Source organism: Alexandromys fortis, unplaced genomic scaffold (genome assembly GCF_014885135.2).
Source record: "Alexandromys fortis isolate MF-2015 unplaced genomic scaffold, M_Fortis_MF-2015_v1.1 scaffold_8_1_9099942, whole genome shotgun sequence".
Lineage (NCBI taxonomy): Eukaryota > Metazoa > Chordata > Mammalia > Rodentia > Cricetidae > Alexandromys > Alexandromys fortis.
This window is the reverse complement of record NW_026067898.1, coordinates 7086976-7108288: the sequence shown is the minus strand read 5'-3', so window position 1 is coordinate 7108288 and position 21313 is coordinate 7086976. Positions and strand designations below refer to the sequence as shown.

The window sequence follows — 21313 nt, the reverse complement described above, 5'->3', positions numbered from 1 at the left end:
TTCCTCTGTGTGAAATGATTTTAGCGATAAAGTTTAGGGAAATTGGTGTATCTATTTATAATTTCAGTGTCCCATCGTTTGTGGGCCATATCTGTTCAGCAGTGACTCACTCATAGCTGTGCACCTTCCCGCTTCTCCCAGACAATAGATTTATGAAACCCCGCGCCATCAGGTTTCAAGTCGCAGGAGAAGGCATGCTATCCCACAGTGGGTCAGGAGAGAGTTGTCACACAGGGCATCCTCACAGAACAGGCTACTTTGCGACACACCGGCTTTGTTGGTGAGCATGTTCTAAAAGAAAACATTTATTTTAGACTGGTCTGTGTGCCTTAGTGTCTCTTGTGTCGGAAGAGAAGAAACGTTCAGGGAAGGTTGGTCAAGGTTTGACTACCCGCCTCTGTTTGCCAGAGATTGGATGGGAAATTTTGCCTTGGAGCGCCATCTAGAGGAAATTTTTCAGCACACTTAGTGTATTCTCTTGGCGTTGTGATGGAGACTGAACCAGATGGTTGGGGTATAGTCTAAAGATTTCCTTCCTTCCTTCCTTCCTTCCTTCCTTCCTTCCTTCCTTCCTTCCTTCCTCCCTCCCTCCCTCCCTCCCTCCCTCCCTCCCTTCCTTCCTTCTCCCTCCCTTTCTGTTATCTCTCTCTCTCTGTACATATATACTCAGTTTAAATGCAGTTATGCTACTTAGAGCAATAACGCTTTCTCAGGATTCTAACAATCCCCCCAGAGCCAGGCATGGGAAACTTCCTCTTGAGTTCCACCACCAGGTGTATGTGGGGGAGTCGAAGACTAATGCAGCCTATTGCTATTTTGCTCTTGATTGCCTCCCAGAACTTGTAGTATGCAGTCTCTCAACTGCTGTTGAAGCTACTACATACTTCTGATGTAGCACTCGGAGGAATTGAGCCAGAAGTGACGAGGAAGCCTGCGCCCTGAAAACCAGCTCTCATAGCCTCTAAGAGGGCTACATAAGTTGTCAAAACACAAACACCAACCAACAGTCCCATCCAGCTGGTAAAACTCCTAACCCCACAATGACCAGAATGTGGCAAAATATCCCCAAGGGTGTGATAGTGGCGCTGATACCTTGGGGGTAACCAACAGCTGCCTACTTGGATTTCCCTCCTGCTCAAGAAGAGGGAATTCATGTTTGGTGCTGTAAACCTAGCCAACTTCCCATGGCTGGCGAGGTCATAGGCCCCAGAGGAGAACCTAGTGGCTGCTTTCCCAAATGGTTATATTTCCTAGCTGTATTCTAAGCGTGTACTCTTATCCCCACAGGGTCAGCGCTCACCCACTCCCCCATCGAAGAAGCCTCTTTTTGCAGCAGATGAAGATTGTTAGATGAAGATTATTCAAGAATCCACAACTGGTCAAAAGGCTGAAAGCAACAGACCACGGTGTGTCCGACCACAATGGATACGTCTACAACAGAATGGATACAACTCCTCCACCTAAGGCTCAGGGAACGTCTTGGAAGTCAGAGCAGAATGATTGTAAGGGCCAGAGGACCAAGAAGTCTTCTCTGAGACTGTGCCTTCTATATACAGCAGGGAAGCTACACCCATAAAATATCAACAAGACCTGCGTAATGACAACACTTGTTGACGTGCCCCCGTGGATGGGGAAATTTCACAAGGCCCCACACCTAGATGCAGAGCGACAGGCAGTTAGTGGCTTCTGAGAGAGGAAGAATCCGTCTTCTCCAGCAATGAGCTCCCAATTATCCAATCGCAGGAGGTCAGCCCTAAACACATACACATAGTGACAATATCAGGTGGGCCCAGAAAACTGATATACAATCATAATTAGTTGTGTAAATTATAATTGTGCAACTACAGAAGAGGAGGTCATGAGTTGGAGAGGGAGCAGGGGGCAAGGGAAGTGTTAGATGGTGACAAGGAGGTGCGACTTGTGTAAGTAAAGTGTTCATGTGTGAAATTCCCCCAAAATTAAAAGTTAAATAAAAAAAAAATGATGCCAAGTTGGGATGGGGAGGAGGGGAAGCATATTTGATAGGAGTTAGGAAGGAATGAGAAGTGGATATATTCAAAATACATTGTATGCTTGAAAATTCTCAAAAATAATAAAAAACATGGTTTAAAAAGAAGTTCAAGAGCATTGTCAGCTACATGGCTCGTTTAAGGCCAGCCTTGTGCTACATGCCTTGCCTCAAAAAAAAAAAAAATCCAGATTAATAGAAAAGTTTGGCTTTGGCTTTAACTTCTCACCCAGAAGTAAAATGTGTGATCCTGTGAATGGAGGCAGGATGTCCAGTGCAAAGGAACTCGTGAGAGACCTCAGGGGACTCCAGGGCTGAGTGCAGCTTGGGGGCCCACACAGACATAAAGGCTGTTCTTTCCCACAGATCATATGTCAGAAACTAGATTTGAAGTGAACTTGGTCTGCATAGGTCAAACAGTCTTTGCCATCTCCAGAAGTGCTGTCTTCATTCAAAAAATTTGGCTTAACCAGATTTTCCGAGATCAAAGCGGGAGAAGATGCTTGTGTGGAAAAAAAAAAAAAAACCCAGAAGTTAGCATTTCGGCCCCGCGGTAATCCTTCACTAAGTTCGGCGGAACCCCGGAGCGGAAAGCAATGACTCTTCCAGATGCCACGGCACAGGTCTGAGTGCGGGAGACTGGAATAATATCCACTGACATCCTCTCTCCAAAGACCCCTTTCTGTACTTCGCAGCCTCCCGCCCGTCGCCCTGGGAGAACTCCAACAGTGAAGGCTTCTATTTTTGCATCAGCATGGATACAAAAACAAAACCCAGACTTTTCCTAACAGTGACGCTCTCCAAGTTGCTGAGCAAACACAAACACCCTTAAACATGGGGGATGGGAGCATAGCTGGAATGCTCTGCTTTTTTTTTTTTTTTTTAAACACTACTTAAGAAGCATCAAGACTGCTGGTACCACGAACACGTTCAGTGATGAAAGCTCAATATTCAATCCTTTCTACACCTGCGTTGCCCCATGACCTCCCCACCCCCTCCCCCTGCTGCTGCCGCCAGATGCCTGTGTCCCCAGAGGCTTGTCCATAAAAAAAACCACCTTGATATCTACAACACAGTGTCACGAACATCTCTATTTCCTTTATCTGCCTGCTTATTTCGGCAATTCCACAAATCCACAGGTTTTCCAAGGTAACTGGTTAATAAGTCATTGCCCTCAGCGAGCTGGACTCGTGAGCTCCCCACCTGCAAACTATTTCTCATCTGCTAAGCTCTGTTAAAGTTGAGCAAGAAGAAGGTGTTTTGGTTTCCAGGCAGTGTTGGCCGCTGGGCAAGTAAGCCTCCCGAGCCGCAGCATTTCCCCTCCCTACTCTTGGCTCTGATGGTGTAGACAGAAGGCAGGACCAGTCCCGCGGTTGAGAGCTGACGGAGCGCATGGCAGAGGACGGGGGTGCTGGGATGTAGAGGCTGGGAACACGCGTGCTGAAGGAGTAAGGAACTGTCCCTTTCCTCAGGTGGGGTTAATGAGAATGAGAGATTGGGAACTTACGACACTTGGTAGAAACACCGCCTACACTGGTACAGTGGAGGAGGAAGGCATGGCTGGTGTTTTGGGAGAACGAGGAACTCTGTAGAAAAACTGGCATTGGGTCAGTACCTTCAAGGTTGGGGGGGGGCGTTTAAAGGGCAGAGAGCAGGGTGGAGATTCGGATGAAGAGGCAGGATGTTCTGTCATCATTTGCATTTCACACAGCAGTCCCTAATTCGTGTCTAAATTTTAAGATGGGTACAAAGGCATGAGGGATTTGTATTAATGTTGTAAGAATCCGGAACCCACCCCCCCATTTTTGTATAGTAAGCATATTTATATATATTCACACACGTGTACATATCTAAACTTGTCTATGTTCCTATTCAGCAGAGAACCTAACATACTGAAGTCAGGAACACTCTCCTTGGTCATTTAGCAATGCAAGTAGACACCAGAAAACGTTTCTCACTAGCAAATGGGAATAACTAGAGGATTTTGTTTTGATCCTTGCCGTCAACATTTGCTTCCACAGTTAATCCCGAGGCCTTTTCTGGCCAGCTGTACCCGTCTTCTTGACAAGTCACACGGGCTAGAACCCAGGGGACAGATAGTTTCAGTGTAGTGAGCTTCTGAACCCTGCGTGTCCACTCCTCTTTCCCCTTCCTTCTCCCGAGGCCCCACTGGACATTTCCCCAAGCAAGTGTTCTTTCAGAATTCCAGATTCTCACGGTCATGCCCACACACCCTCTCGGCTTGTGGCCGCAACCCAATCTTATCCAGGGGTTTCTCTGCCCTGTGACGTATCTCTATTTCCTCCACAAAGAAATTACATAGAAAGCCCAGGTGTTAGGGGCGGGGAGTAAGGTTGGGCAAAGGAGCCAGATTGCCAACAGAGAACACTGGGAAAAGGCCCCGGTCTCCATTCTAGGGCTGCACCCCTGTCTTAAGGTGTTGATGCTTTCGTGGCTTTAAAGAAGCTGTTGTCAAATGCATGCCGCCATAACCCAGGACGTGTGTGGGCTGCCATGACATCACCACGGGGAAGCTTTTCAGTGGCATTGAAATATACAGGAGAAAGCCAGGAGGCCCGCACGAAGAGAAGGTGGCCTCCCGCCATTCGCAGACGTACTTACGGTGAGCATGGCAAACATCAGCTGGCACACGTTGAAGGCGTGTCTCCAGTTGTGGTAGAGAACCATTCGGTAATTCTTCCTCACTGTCAGAAGCCACCTGCACAGGGTCTGCAATGGGAGGGGGAGGCTGTGTGAGGGACGGCTTTGTGTCCTCAGAGGACTACCATTTAAGGGACACCAAGGCCATCAGGACGTTCCACCAGGGACTGGGCAGGTGGCTGAGTTGTTAAGAGCAACTCTGGTGCTGGTGGCAGATCGGGGTCTGGTTCACAACTTTACCTGGAGTATGAGGGTGTTCTGTGACCTCTTCTGACACCCCCCCCCCGCCCTGGGTCCTAGGCATGCACGCGGTGCCCACACTTACACACAGGCAAAACACATAACACAAGACAAATCTAATAAAGACATTTTAACAAACCAAAACAAAACCCTAAACTTCCACTAACACTCTTCCGGATTCTTGCGGCCCTTCCATGGGGTCCACAGGCAGGAACCACAGCCTACAGCGCATCTTTGAAAAAGCCTTTGTGTCACAGTGGCTGCGACACTTCGCCAGGTGCACCCCTTGGCTCCATCACGGGACCTCTTACCTCGTAGTCGATTTTAAATTTCTGTACCATGCCCAGCTCCATGAACATCCGGAGGGCAGCTGTGATCATGGCGTCCACGTCAAGGGAAAAGTCATCAAAGTGAATGTTGTCGATGGCCAGCTCTGACACCAGAGGGATATTGGCTGCCTATAGAATCAGAGACACAAGCCAAGCCAAGTTCACTAGCTTTACCTAACCCCGTGTCCCACTCTCTCTGGCTTCTCGGCGGTGCCACATAAATCAGGCCTGACCCGCACTTACACCCTGATACGGCTAAACTCTGAGCTATAAATGTCTTTTGTTTCTGAGCAGTCAATGCCCAAGAAAATGGAGTGGGGAAGGAGGGAAGGGAAGCTAATTAGAAGATAAAATATACACACTGGATCTCTCTACCGAATTTAGAATATACAACTGTCTGGTTTACTGGAACTATGGCCGTACAATGTACTCTGATGCATATTGCTGCGTGCAGAAACATCTGGGTGGCCAGCAGCTATGAATTTTATTTGCTTCCGTGCGGAACAGGACGTGGGAACACACCGCTCTTCTTTGCATTCTTGTATTCCGTCCCTTGCAAAAATACTCTCTATTAAACATACTTTCTGTATATTCAGAAGGACGGGAAAGGGCAAACAGCTCATCTCTGGTACAAAACGTGCTGCATTGATGATAAAACAGAGCTGCTCGGAGAGAGGGCAGTTTCAGTTAAAAGATCAATTTTGCTATATTGCTTAAGCAATAGACGGCACACTTCTAACACTGGTCATCCTTATTTAGAGTTTCCGAACACTCCTGTTAGGTGGCTGTCAATCAGTTATCCTGCACAAGCCTAAAGGAGAAGGAAACCAAATCTTTGGAAATCATTTTTATGCCAATTGGCTGGGTTACCATGCCATTTGGGCCGTTCTTGCTGTGTGTGTGGGTTATTTAATGGCTTTCAAGTTACCAGAGACCATTGTGTATTTGTATTCCTAGTCTATTCTCTGGGTATAAATTACCCTGCAAGTAATTTATGCCCTGGAACTACTTTGGCTAAGCAATTAAACCCAGCTCTGGTCACTCCGGGCATTCCAGAAACCACATAATCAATCCTGCCTCTCCAACCCCGTGCTTTTCTGCAAAAGTTTATGTGCCTAAGCTAAAAATACAAACACTGTTTATTCCCTACTGTGGATGAGCGATGACCGAATCTATGTGTTGGGACAGCTAAGCTTCCAGTTTGAAGACTTTAATTCAATCAAAAATTAATTCCCTTGGACTTTACCAAATCATTTTAAAATACCAATAGGTTTGCAGATACTAGATTCCTGGAATTAAACGGCAAGGCTTGTGGACTTCACAGTGGCAGATATCTTCTTGGTGTGTATGTGTCCCCGCCAGAGTGGCCTGCTTGTTTATTTACTTCAAAACTTTTTCATAAAAGTTAGATAAATCTACATTAGTTTTTTTAAAAATAAGTGTACAAAATAACAGATTTTGTTGGGAATGTCAAGTATTTTGCTCAAGGTCCACCCCTTTCCCGTCTCCCTCCCTGTTAGCCCTGCTCCTCTCCATCAATAGCCCCATTTCCACTGTGATGTCACACATGCATATGAATGTATATCCCATATACGAGCGAGACCACACAACATCCGCCTTCCTGAGTCTGGCCTATTTTATTTAGCACACTGGTTCCCAGATCCATTTTATTCATTTATTATTTATTATGTCTGTCTATTTTTGCTTCAAGTGACACAATTTTATTTTTCTTTTGGCATTTTTGTGTGTACCTGTTTGTGTGTGAGTTCACACACACACAAGTGTGTGCATGTGGTAGCCAGAGGTTGACATTGTGTCTTTCACTCTCCTCTCCACCTTCCTCTCTTTTGAGAGAGGGCCTATCACTCGATTAGAACTCATCGGTTGGCTAGGATGTCTGGCCAGTGATCTCCAGGGATCCCCCTGTCCCCTGTTTGTGCCCACTGCAGCACTAAGGTTACAGAGGCACTCAGCTTTATGTGGGGCCAGCCGTCTGAACTCAGGTCCTTATGCTCCCACAGATACCACTTATCCACTGAGCCATATCCCAGCCCAACTTCTTCCTTCCTTCTTCCTTATGGACTGCACAAAACTCCATGCCATCGTCTATCACTGTCTTTAGGAACCACACTTTATTTAGCTGCCATTCTGCTGACAGACACTTAGGCTGATTCCATATTTTGTTAATAGGGTGGCAATAAACGCTGATGCGTTTGGATCTCTGCAGGATTAAACATGTCAGTGCTGAATGCAAATCAGCTCCCCCATGCTTTACAAACACAGACACACAGTCATATTCTTCTGGCAACAAACGTTTTCTTACCCAGAGCAACCACTTTCAACACCTAGATTTATTTTAATCAAGTAAGATAGTTACAATCTTATTACTTCTTACAATTGCTTTGTTTGAAGAATTATCCAAGACCCCCACCGTCGAAGACAATGTTCAGTCTGACTCATGCTACATCTACAACCTCTGCCGCCTCATGTACTAGACCATTTCATACATACATGCCTGCATGCCTACATACGTACATACATACATATATTCATACTTTGTTTTGTTAGGCACTATTCAACGATTATACCATTATGCACACCTGAAAGATATTCATAGTTAACTCATACAATTTACTATGACCACCTGTCAATTCGTTGACCTCATTTTAAATGCTATGGTAGGGTTAGTAGTAGCTCTTCAGTCTCTCAATGGAGCAAAGGCTGGCCTCGAACTCCCTCCTGAGTGCTGGAATTAGTTATGTGCTGCCATGTTGGGATAACAATCCTCTTTACTGTGAACTTTGTTATCACCTATGTGCTTACCATTGGTGCAAACTTCTTGTCAAATAAATTGGTAGAGAACTTATTAATGACAACATTGTCTCCTTTGAAAATGTTAGATGTGTAAATGGAAGTTTCTGTCCTGACCAGTAACACAGCTGTTCAGTCCCAAAGAAACACACAGAGGCTTATTAATTCTAAACTGCTTGGTCTATTAGCCCAGGTTTATTATTAACTAGCTTTTACTTAAATTAACTCATAATTCTTGTCTATGTTTAGCCTTGTGACTTGGTACCTTTCCTCAGTAAGGCATTCTCATCTCGTTTTCTCTGTGTCTGGCTGATGACTTGCTTTCTGCCTTTTACCTTCCCAGAATTCCCTTAGTCTGGTTGCCCCACCTATACTTCCTGCCTGGCTACTGGCCAGTCAATGTTTTATTAAACTAATACGAGTGACAAATCTTTACAGTCTACAAGAACATTATCCCACAGCATAGCTGCTTTGATCAATATGGACATCATGAAGAGATGGCTCCAGGTTTCTGCTCTGACTTCTCTAGATGAGGGACTGCAGCCTGTAAGGTCAAATAAATCCTTTCCTCCCCAATTTGTCTTGGCCAGGGTTTTACCACAGCAAGAGAGAAACAACCAGGACACTACTCTCACTTCTCTGAAGATGGTAATGATAGTCCCATTGGGCATTTCTTCTCTTTCTCTATTTGTTTTTGACCACTCTTCTTTGATCTTTATTCTTATGGTGACAGAAACACATATGCTAATTTACACAAAGACTCAAGCTAACAGAATTATTAGATACATGTATATTATTGTGTAGCAGACCTCTAGAACTTTTCATCCTGTGTAATCATACCAACTGAGCGACTTCTATGATCCCACCTCAGCTTTTAGCAGCCATTTGGTTTCCATGTTTGGTTGCTCTAACTACTGTGTACACAGGGAGCTGTGCAGTATCGGTCTTCATGACACTGGCTTGTTTGACCAGCAAGTTGCTGTTTTCACTTTAAAGATAATAGGCCATGTGTATCGTGCCTGCATGTTCAGTGCGAGTGACCACACTAATCAGGCCGTGATAACCAATAAATACCACACTGCTCCTCCTTCGGGAAGCTCCAGAACAGCTCCGCTCCCCTCCCACTTTGATGGTTTGAGTATAGAGGATGCCAAGTGTTTGAAAATATCTCTGTTTGTTGCAATTTGTTCAGATTTAAGAGCGACCAGAGAACTGCTTCCTAAGAGACAAAGGCAGGGTGCAAAATGACACAGGTCTTTCTGCTCTCAGCAGGAAAGTCTGTTTCTGTGTTGAAATAGGGAGCTGAAACCTCTTACCGATTGTCACCAAAGAAGCCTAAATGGCAATGGCGACATCATTGCTGCTCTCCTAGTGGCCCCTGTCTTCCGGTTATTAATAGTGTGGTTCTCTGTGCCATTATAAATCTTCCCCCTTCAAAGGCACTAAATTCACTTAATTATCTCAAAAATTAAAGAATATAGGCATTTTTTCATTATGAAATGTTAATGGAAAGGAAATAAGAACATTAGGTTGAGAAATGGAGGATGACCTCTGGTTCACTGAGACCCAACCTTATTGACCTTGTCTTTTTTCCCTAATAGGTTGATTGATCCACAGTTAAATCACACCAGTCCATACGTCACCCCGAGCCCTGCAGTAAACCCTTGCTGGCATGTACGGATGCATAAAACATCCCCAGACTTTCAGGAGAGATCTTCTTTGGACCATTTTACCAAATATGGGCAGTTTCCATCCATACAGTCTTGGATGTAAGAGCAGGTTCTGTGCAATGAAGAATAAAAGGCAGAGGACATCCTGAGGAGCTAGGTGTGGCCATCTCACCTGCCAAAGCCCCGGAAAGGCCTTCTATTGCCCAGTTCCTTGTGCTGTAGATAAGTGCCCCCCCATCCCGCCTGAGGAGCACAGGATGGAGCCCCCCATCCCACCTGAGGAGCACAGGATGGAGCCCCCCCATCCCGCCTGAGGAGCACAGGATGGAGCCTCCCCATCCCGCCTGAGGAGCACAGGATGGAGCCCTATCCTCCAAGCCTGTAATTACTCCAGCCATACGACATTAACAAAACAAATCAAAGTCAATTTCTCAAAGTGTCAGTCTTCAGCTTTTAAATATTTATAAGGTGCCATATCCCTAAATCAAAGAGGAGTGTCACAGTCCAAAGTAACGACTGGATTAATAGCCAGGAAATAACATTCGGATAAAGAACCATTTAGTTTACCGCAGCAATAAATGAAAACACAGAATTATGAGTCCCGCAGCTAATTTGAATGGAGCTCAAGAAGTGAGACTGTCTGGCTGGGAGTACCTGGACTTCTCCGATCCGGCTGGTCCTTGGCTTTGTTCGGACCTGCGTAGCTGAGGGCTTATCAAAGGGAGTCAATAAGCTGCCTCCTCTACAGCTGAAAAGGAAGCTTTCTCAGGACCAATAAAGTGGAAAATACAATCCTGGGTCGCTTGACACACAATACTGCATTTTGTGATGTTCAGTAAACGGGGAGAAATCACAAAGTGGGTGGCCGGTCGGCCCTGACCACTCAGAGCAAAGGAGACCTGTTGCTGCCTGTTCCAGACAGCCGCTTGCTCCTCTGGACGAAAGCAGAGGCAGAGAGGCCTTAGGCTTCCAGGACTAGTGGAGGAGGAAGCTGAGCTACGGAGATGCAGAAGGAATTCCAGGGCACTTTCCCCCACAGAACTCATGGAATGCCAGAAACGGCTTTTGGTATTTCATGAATATTAACTCATTGGTTCTTTATAAGCGCACCAAGAATATTTAAGCTGGGGGTATTTGAAATCCTGTATTATAAGGAAGCCACATAAATAAAGTGACCACTCTAAATTCGCAGTGCAATCAACAGAGTCACATCTGACTCTGAGTGGCAAATCCTGGCTCTGAACTACCCCCACTACCTCTGGAAATGGATGGACCGATGCCAAGCCAAGGGTCACCCATTCCTGTCCAGTGCAAAGTAACTTGGTTCGCCATGAACAGCACTTGGGATTTAGCTGCAAATGACCTGCTGCGTGGTCCATTTCTTATGATGAACATCCTAGGCCCATCTGGGAGAACACTGTCTTAGCTTTTATTTGTATGAATTCACTCGGGGAATTCTCTAAGCTCATAGCTGCCTTTGGAATGAATCCCAAGTTAGTTTTGTGCTGATCGGACGCACGTAGAACCAACTCTTGAGAGACCCAGGTCTTCCTGAATGAACGAGCTGTCTACTGGAGGAGCAGACACACACACAGTAGACATGAGCTTGCTAGCGCAGAGCCATCACCGAAAGGTAGCATGCGATTTCCACGGCCTGCGTCTTTTACTCTTGTCCATCCAGTAAATACCTTCCTGAAGGCTTCTGAGTCGTCAGGCGTGCCGCCAAGTGCCGTGTGGGCATCTTCGTGTCTCTCTGGGCAGACACTTCCCGAAGGGAAGGAGAGGACAGATGTATGTAAAAGAAGCGGACACATGGAAGTTGACACCTTCTCTGGAATGTGTATCAGGAGGATGAGGGGGTAGGAAGTAGGAGGGAGCCGTGTCTGGAGGTTTAAGGAAAGCTTCCTTTTTAATGGGAAGTTGAGAGAATGGAGCCCCTGCTTGCTCTTCATGCTCCGAGTCAGAGGAGGGTGGCAGAGCCAGAGAGAGGGGAGCATAAGGCTCTGCTCCTATTGCCCAGCGAAACTCCCAGGAGCAAAGGTTCCCCCCCCCCAGCTCCACTGTCCCTCGAATTTGTCAATAGCATGTCTGAATTCATCTACACAGACGGCAAAGGCATGGAAACACAAGGGGAGTCACTTGGTAGAGTTGTTTATAATGAGGTCTCCTTAGTCTTCTTCTGGGACAAGCACGGAACGGGATCAAAGATTAATACAGACATTGGCTACAGGGACTGGAGACGTTTTAAATGATGGTCCCTTGCTGGCCGTTTCTTTTCGCCGAAGCCTTCTGGCACCTGGCAGTAAGCATCATGAGTGGTTAGCCCCGTGTAAAAGTGACATGTCTGTCTGTGCTGCTATCTGGGCTTCAGTTGTGAAGGCGGATGAAGACTGAGGACGTGTACCAGAAGAAGGGTAGGAAGGGAGAGGCTGAGGAATGAAGTCACATCAAACGCATGGTGAGCTAAGCAAGCGTCAGCTACGGGGACACAGTGCAGAAACACCAGCGGGTCAGTCCCACTGCATCTACTATGGCGCTAAATTATTCCTCGCTCGGCCCCCGCAAGAGGAGTAGAGAGGAAGGGGCTGAGCAGGTTTTACTGGCTCACCTGCAGCTGGTTTCTCACTAACTCACACTTGAAGGAGGCTCAGAGAGGTTAACTTCTGGAAAGAAGGTGGAGAAAGTTAAGCCATGAGCAATCCAAAGAGAAAGGGAAGCAGAGAAAGGATTTGGCTGAGTGGGAACATTCGTCTGCTCGGAGTCTAGACTGTGCGGAAAGACAAGCTGCCCTCGTCTTTTAACCCAGTCCAGCAAGGAAATCTATCAAGACCAGGAAAAGCAGGGCTGGCCACAAACGTCCCAAGACGCAGAGGACTTCAGTTCAGAAGACAGTACTAGAAGAAAGCCTGGAGATGAAATCATAGAGACGAGGAAGGACACAGGACGGTGCGGAAGAGGAAGAACTAGCTAGCAGGAAGCAGAAGGTGCCGAGTGATGTCCTGGGCTGTCCCTGACATCCCGTGGTGATAGTCTGTGCCGAGAGAGAGGATGCTAACCAGTTGAGCCACCCTGCGCTGGCTGTTCTGGGCATCCTTTCGATGAACTAACTTTAGTTGTATCAGCATGAACCAAAGCATATAACAAACCTTCTCGGAATTACACAGTGTGTGTTCACGCTGGGCTGGACAGGAGGAGAAAAGGTACCCCCGCCCCAGGGATCAACCAGTTAGCAGGGACAGAGGCATGGGGCCAGGCCACTTCATCAAACACTGCCCATAGGTGTCTTTCCTCACTAGGCCTCTCTTCAGAGTTAATAACTGAAGGGGACTCTTACCTTGGTAGTCACTGTGGTGAGATCGTCCAGATGGTTCTTCTCTCTTCTCCAGACCTGAGGCTCGTGTATTGTCACACAGCTCAGTGCCTCTCCAGAGTGATAAAACCTCCCTGACTGAGACTTCAGTTTTGCCAAAAGATCATAAGGGCATACTCATGCAAACATGCATGCACGCATACACGCACACACAGTAAGACCAATTCCGTGGCTTTGCTAACTTTCTTGTTCTTTTTCCGCCCTAAGCATGGTCTGTCTAAGCATGGCCTATCTCAGGTGGGGCTTCTCCTTTAGCCTGAATGACCGGATGCTACAGGGTCACAGGGCACAGAGGGCCAGCTGCTGACGTGTACCCAGAATGAGAAACAAACCCCTGTAGCCACATACTCCCATGGGAGTTGCTACAGTGGCCTCTCCCGCCATACACTTTGCTCATTTATACCACTTCTTCTCACCTTAAGTTGCCCTGACCTCCTTGGGTCTACTCCTGAGGTCTCAGACTAACTGGTAGCGTTCTGCAGCTTCGGTTTGAGACGTGAGACATTTCTGATACCGCATAGAATGTAACGGTCGTACTTAGATCTGCGTACCAAGATCTGACTAATAGACACATGCATAGTAAATCTAATAATGATAAATCATATAACTGATCAAGAATGGAATATTTTTAAAATTGGAATTCTCACCGAGAAAAGTATTTTTCCTTTATGATGATGATTTGGGTAAACGGGAACTGCAGACTCTGATTGTTTTACGGATCCTTCTAGATACCACGCATACTAACTCACTCAAAAGAGCACAGGCAGATTATAAACCTATGCGTTGGAAATGAATAAAGTCATATTTCTCTTTATTCTGGTAACTCTTTAGCAAAGCTCTTTGTCTATGTGGTCCGACTTTATTTTATGAAAGACTGAGATTACGCAGGCCCCTGCCTCCAGGCAGTGATGCAGGTAATTCTTGCAAGACTGGGAGCTGCAGGATGACTGGAAGATGCCGCTCCTCTTACTGGTGTCTGTGGTCTAAACGAGGAGCACGAGACAGCAGCCATTTTTCTACTTCTTAAAGGTCACAAAGGATAAACGATTACAGTAGCATCTCACCCACCGACTAAGCTTTCAACAGTAAATCCAGATATTGATTTCAAAAGCTGCAAATCTTTTATTCAAATATTTCTGATAGGGCTACAAATCCTGAGAAATCAAATATTTTTTCTGAATGAAGATCTATGAAAACAGATGATGGATTCCATAAGCTGTCAAAGCAAGAATGCTACAGCTCAGTTTGTCATTGCGTATGATATAAAACACCAATGGGGAGATTATTTATATTGATAAAAATTATTCTTCAGCATTGCAAGCTAGTTTCTGGGGGAATAAAAATAAAATATCCATGTGGATTTTTGCCAGGACTGGAAATTTTCTGATCTAGAATTAGATAGTGAAATTAATGTAGATTCATGCCTAAAATCATTTCTGGGAGCCCGACAGAGCATGCGCGATTGTGCAGGCAGGCGGAATGAACTGCTCTCTCTGCCAGACACACTGTATTTTTACCATTCATCTGCTATGATTATTACTATCACACTTTTGATTTTTTTTTTGCTGTAGATATAGCAATATACAGCAATCTTCTTCTGACTGCGTTTCTTCCCTTTTATTTTTGGTGGTTGTTCTTTTTAATGCTCCCTCCCAGAGATTCCTATTTCAATCAGGCTACCTCTGCCCAAAGTTTTCTTTCTTCCTGGTGGTGGCTGCAGGATTACCGAGCTGGTCATGGTTATTTTCATGGTTACAGGCAGTGCTCCTGACTACAGACACCTCTCTCATCAATAAATGGGTCACAACATTAAAGAGACATGGCCGGATTAGACAAATCCTAATCCCCAGTTCCCCAAAGAACTGGGATTCATGTCACAGAGATGAGTCCAAGATGTTGTCACCCCATACCAAAGATGACAAACGACGCTATACCACACAGAAACTGACATGTGTATATCTATATCTGGAAAAGCAGAAATTATGTATATAGTTAAAATAGCAGAGTAGTGAATATATAAATTTATATACAAATATATAATATATTTGTATTATATATAATATATGTTATATATAATATATAATATATGTAATATAATATATAAACTATTGTTTACAAATAAGGAATGCAACTGCTTGGAATCAAATCTTCCCTGAAGGACTGTGCTTTCAGCTGTTCGAAGGCTTCTCCTGCAGAAGACCCACGTTCAGTGTTCAGCACCCTCAAAATTAGGAATCAGTGCGGAAGAGGAGGCAGAAAGCTAGTAAGCGTCAGCGATGGTGGACGACTCCCAGGAAACAGTGTCTTCAGACACAACAGGCCTGACATACACAGGAACCCACAGGGACTACGGTAGCACACACAGGGCCCTACACAAGTTCAAACACAGCAAAATTCCAGTCCTGAGAAGGGAAAGTGGACAGAGAGTCCCACGTCTAACTAAGAAGGTGTTTGTAAGTGATAGCTGTCCAGTGGAGTGTCCCTGGGTCTATCAGCTACACTCCAAGGCAGGTAGGCTCTGGGCCCAGGTAGACTCCATTTTGTTGTTGTTATTGTTTGTTTGTTTTGTTTTGTGTGTGTGTTGTTTTGTTATGTTTTGTCTTACAGTCCTTTTGTTTGTTTGTTTTAACCATTTTTTGATAGAGAGACTATATAGTATGAAGTTAGATGGGTAGGGAGGTAAAGAATATAATCAAAATATATTATATGCTATTTTTAATAATAAAAATAAACTGACCCATTCTGTAAAATTATTCATCTCTACAGATAGAAGTCTAAGGCAGACCAAAACTGTTCACATATGAAATCAGAAACATGCCCCTTTCTCTTGTCCCATGCTGCGTTGCTGGAAGCTGTCCCCATACTCAACAGCGGGGTGCTACACAGGGCAGCTGCGGGCAGGGGTCTGAATTCCCTATTAAAGCTCCCTAGAGCAAGTTGCTTCACTCTCTGCTGTATCCCACACCTCATCGGGGCACAGAAGCCAGCCGTCACTTCTGAGAGTGGCGCTGGCGGCTGCTGAACACAGTTGAGGAGGTTGGCACGCAGCAGGTGCTCATTGGATGGCAGCAATTATACTTGTTGTTGTTGTTGTTGTTGCTTTCACTATGCCTAACTTGAACAACGTCCCAGTCCTTGGCTGTTGGCCAGGATCCTCGGCTCCAGTTTACCGTGTCTTAGAAGCTGTTTACTGTTATCAACTTTGAATTGAGAAGTGAAGCCATAGGAAAGCTGAGTAATGGCCAAATCAGAAGGGAAAATGGAGGCTCCAAGCTCCCTTCTCAGGTCCTGCCAAAACCCAGAGTTTAGGTTTCGTTTACAACAGTACCCAATCCCGGCAACATATAAAATTTCTTGCCACCTCCACTCAGTAGAACACAAATCACTGCCTCTCTGGTTTTATTTCGGGCAGTTAGGTAGTTAGTACACCGTTAATTCCTACACACGCCACAGCTCAGCTTCATTGTCGTTCAGTTTTATTTCCACCTTCTTCCCGAGATCCCTGGCTGGAGGTATGACCTGCTCTCTGGGCACCTCTGGGTATTTTAAGGCAATATGAATCTCTAGGAGCTCAATTTACAACTCAAAACAGAAATGCATTTTCCTTCCAGAGCAGAAATACCGACACTAAACGCGGAGACGCTCTGGTTATCCATCGCTGTAATTAAAGTGACTTGGCAACCCCAGAGATGAGTCTTTATTGCAACTATTATTCAATGATAAGCATTATAATTAAAGGCTTTTCCCCTCAAATATAGTATCATTTCCAAGATCTGGATGGCCTATGGAATTTCTGATAACAGAATATGGCCATTAGCAAACGCATTAGTCAGGACTCTGCTTTTCCTTGACAACATGGGGGCTGTGCCCACGGCTAGCGGGTGTTCAGACTGGTGCTCCCTGGAATGGCTATAAGAGCATAGGACGGCCTCTGTGGGAACGGAATCAGAGCATGTCCATGGGTAGACAGGGAAGCCTCGGTCTGCTGGAGGGGAGATGCCGTGTCCAATGGGTTTGCTGAACGCATAATCTATCCCCAAAGGTATTTTGCCAGTATCCGACCTTGAGAGCTATCTCGCCCTTGAAGAGGTCTTCATTTTTGTAGTGAGATCACTGCAGTGAGATCTCTTCCTCCCGTAAACTCAGAGACAGCGGCCAAAGAGCAAGACAAGGCTGCCTGGACTTGGAAGGCTCCTATGCTCAAATATCTGCCCCACCCCCATGCCTCAGCTCCGTCTTGACAGCTGAGGCTCATCTGGAGTAGCCTCCCCTCCAGCTGACAGCCAGGCAGCCAATGAAATACTTCTTCCTGTTGCCGGGTCCCATAAAGGCAGCAGCTAGCTTCCAGTGCTGTCATTGGCTGGTCGGGCTTTCTGTGGAATGCTAACACATTAGGGCCAGCAGAAAAGTGACAGGTAGGTACAGCCACACAGATATATCGCTGGCCTGATGTTCCACTGGAGAGAAAAACTATTTCAAGGCTGAATGACAGCTATAACACACCATGTTAGAAGGAGAAGAAGAAATCTCCCCACGTCTTCATTCAGGCAGCTGTGCAGAGGGGGAAAATGCACGGGTTGTCTAATCCTCAAACACCCGGCTTTTCATGGCCCGATGAGTGCTCCCCCGATTAAGAAATACGTGATCATTTCTACATACCTTTCATAGAATGTCCATTTATATATTTTAAAGTCCAGTGTTGTTTATTTGGGAAATGACTTCCAACCTTGTCAAGGCGGACTTGTAAATTCTTCTGCATCTCCTTGTCTCTAACATAACCCCTTTGACCTTTCCCTTCTGATCTTCAAGTCCAAAAACTCTGGCAGCGGCAGGATGTGGTCAGTGTCAGGGGTAGTGTTGGATGTAGTTTATCTCACTCTGTCCACTTAAAATATTTGCATCACTCCGGGAGGGTGAGTACAGTCTTATGTAAACATCTTTGGGATTCGTCTTTGCAGTCAGACGGAATTGTTTGACCACAAGTAACTGCCTTTGCTACCACCAGGTTAACTGTTCACACACAAATCTGCCAAAGGGCCTCTAGGAAAGAGTGTCCTCTACTAATTGAATTCTAATGAGGCCAGGAAGTAGATTAGAAATTGAGCTATTTTACTGTTAGCTTCAAACACTGGATATAGGGGATGTTGGGCCTACTTGATCTGTTTCATCTTCCAGGAAGACCTAATTAATTCATGTAGAAAGGACTGCCCTAGAAGTACTCCACAGGTTGCTGGTTGGTCCAGCTGAACAGAGATTTCTGGGTCTCTATTATCACCCAGCACAGCAGAAAAGCTGCTGGTCTGGTATGGGCTGATGACAGACGGTCATAAATTCAGACTTCTGGACCAACTTAACTGGCATTTGAGTAGTTTAAGTTATTTGAAAGAAAGTTAAATCAGGGTGACCAACACTTAGATAATCCACGGAGGGAGAATATTTAAGGACACAACAAAGTATTCTGTTCAGTAATAGAATCTAGTCAGGATTGCTGGGAAGGGCTTCAGGGAATAGATCAACGACAATTGTCATCTAGCACCTGTACATTATGACGTAAGCATCCCATCTATATTCCCAGGAAATATCGCTGGTTACAAAATAAAAAGCAGTAGGGAGGGGCCTGGTGGGGATTGAAAACCATCCTTTGAGAGCTGTGTGCAGCTACACCAGACTGAAGGACAGCAGTGATACTCTATGCTCCTCTGTCTTTCCTAGGAGACATGGCCGTCTTCCACACTCAACTACCTGCGTTCACTTGGAAAGTAACACTATTCTGTCCACAAAGTCCTCCATCCAGTGGACTGGTCCAGGACTAGGCGTGTGAACCCAACTGAGTCAATCAGAAAGTGTCCCCAAGATTCTGCAAAGCGAATCCCTATAGGGAATTAGAGAAACCTAGTCTCTGACAGACGCCAGTCAAGCAGTGAGTGCCCCACAACGGTCTGGATGCTGCAGTGTGAGGTTCTGTGGGTTTGGTCCAGGTGCTATCTGGGCAATTGGTGCAGAGTCATAGGGACCAGCTCTGGGAGTTCCAGATGGCTTCGAGACCGTCACCTAGTTTTGTAGGGATGAAATCTATGGGGCTGCTTTCCCTTCCGGTGCATACAGTCTTCTCGTTTGTGGCCTTTCTTAGGAAGAGTTCGGGTGGTGTATTGTGCGACTCTCTTCTAAAAGATGTCACAGCTGGGGTCTTTCAGTCTACGCCACACTGCCTTCTCTGAGCTAATGCACCACACAGTCAAAGAGTGAAGTTCATGTGGAGAGAGAAGCTCAAGCCGAGCTCCGTGCAGACCCGGACTTCCTCAACACTGGACTGATGGACCCTTGGTTTGTCCACATGACCAGCCTTTCTTCTGAACCCAGCCTCCTAGGGAGGTTCTATCATGGTGAGCTCTCGGGAGACTGCTGGTGTCTTAGATGTCACTTTGGGTAGAAACACACACACCTCCGCAATGTTTAAAAGGGCTGGGCAGCTCTCAGGCCCATTTTGTTTCTCCCAGTTGCAGTCACTGAAATCACCGTGGAAACTGCCCCTCACACCCCATTCTCCTTCTTTTTGGAATTTCGAGTTTTTCTTGTTGGAGGCGAAGGGAAGGGTACAGAGTGTTCTTCAGAAGCCACGTCAGCGTTTTGCAGAGCTGTCTGATGAACTTGAGCCTAGCCATGGGGATGGCCCTCTGCTCCTGCAGAAGTCACCACAGAGCTGCGTTTTCCCAGAGCCCTCTTTGTCTCTGGAAAGGCCAATGAATTGTGATGTGTGTTAGGAAGTGTGCCCAGTCGTGGGGAATGGGATCAGTCAGTTTAAGACTTGTTCGGGACTTATGCTTTGGAGGGAAAATTGTTATTAACCCCCCGAAGCTTTCCCTTGAAGTTGACACCGCAATGCTGGTGGCTGAGGAGATTTTCCTGGGGGAGCAGTGGGGCTGAATGACTTTGTAGATAGTCAGGCACACTCTCAGGCATGCGCATACTCACATTTGCATGCACACACACATGCGTGCGCACCCATACCCACCCATTCACACATGCATGTGCACGCAAACACACACACACACACACACACACACACACACACACACACACACACTGTCATGCACACACCCAAGTCAGTTAAAACCTGAACTCATCTATCACAGGAGCAAAACCCAAGATTCTATCAGGGTCCAGAATCAAAACACAAGGACAGGACCAAGGCCACTCTTCTAAATCAAAGACTTTCTTGTCATTGAAAAGAGGACACTGTAAATTCAGCATGCCGTGTCTGCCAAGATCATAGCTTTTTAGATGGAACATTTTTGGGGCATTTCTCTAAATGTCTCAGGGTTATCATCTGTAAAGCAAGGGAAAAATATTAAGGGTTTTGTAACAAATGAGTTCATCTAAGCCATGCACCAGAAACCGACCTGGCAGGTCGCGTTTCTCATTTTTTAAAGTTCCATCACACTGAGTGAACGGAGCCTTTGCTAGGGAGAGGAAAGGACTTCAGTAGGAGTAACTGAGGCCTTCTGATTGACAGGATGGTCCTCCCATGACTTGCCCAATACAGGACCCGAGTTGGGTCACCAATGGCTCCTTTAGAGGCTTGCTGCTGCTGCTTAGCGGAGCAAGAACTGCGGAAGCAACCGGCTTGGCAGGTTTACAAACAACAGTAAAGATAATTAATGCAGCATCTGACCCTCTGACATCCAGATGCTTACAAGATACTCCCTCATCCATTCCTGTTCCTCCACATGGCCTCCATGCCTTCACAGGATGCCTTGCTGGGGTACATCAAGGATGCCGACCTGGCCGCTGGCTTTGTTCACAAGGCTAAACCAAAGGGGAGAGCTCTCCAGGCCTCCGGCTCGCGCCTGGGTGAATGAATCAGCATCGCTGTCACTAACACACTCCAGGTCATGCACACACACGCGCCGATGTTATTATATCTCAAAATTACTTTTACATCACCACCTTTGGGATTTTTAACCATTTCCCTAAAAAACATGGCTCAGGAGATTCTTGCATGGAGCAAGGATGGCACCCAGTGGCCAAAGTGCTTCATCTCAGATCTCGGTCTTTCAAGGATTCGCCATTTGCTTATGAGACAATAAACTGCTGGGGGAACCTCCCCTCATGCCAGAGCTGAAATTCTAAGTCATACAATTATACCTTTAAGTTGAGCAAGTGTACACGCGCGCGCGCACACACACACACACACACATACACACACACACACGATGGGGGGTGG

At 46.0% G+C, this 21313-nt stretch overlaps 1 protein-coding gene across 1 annotated transcript in view; it reads right to left on the bottom strand.

Annotated features, from left to right (window-relative positions):
- Pde11a (phosphodiesterase 11A) overlaps window positions 1-21313 on the bottom strand; it is a 254575-nt gene that overhangs the window by 67936 nt on the left and 165326 nt on the right. The window contains exons 11-12 of the mRNA XM_050119857.1: window positions 5221-5367; window positions 4631-4738 (exon numbers count right to left, since the gene is read on the bottom strand). Coding sequence (XP_049975814.1) covers window positions 4631-4738; window positions 5221-5367 — 255 coding nt within the window. The remainder of the gene's footprint in view (window positions 1-4630; window positions 4739-5220; window positions 5368-21313) is intronic.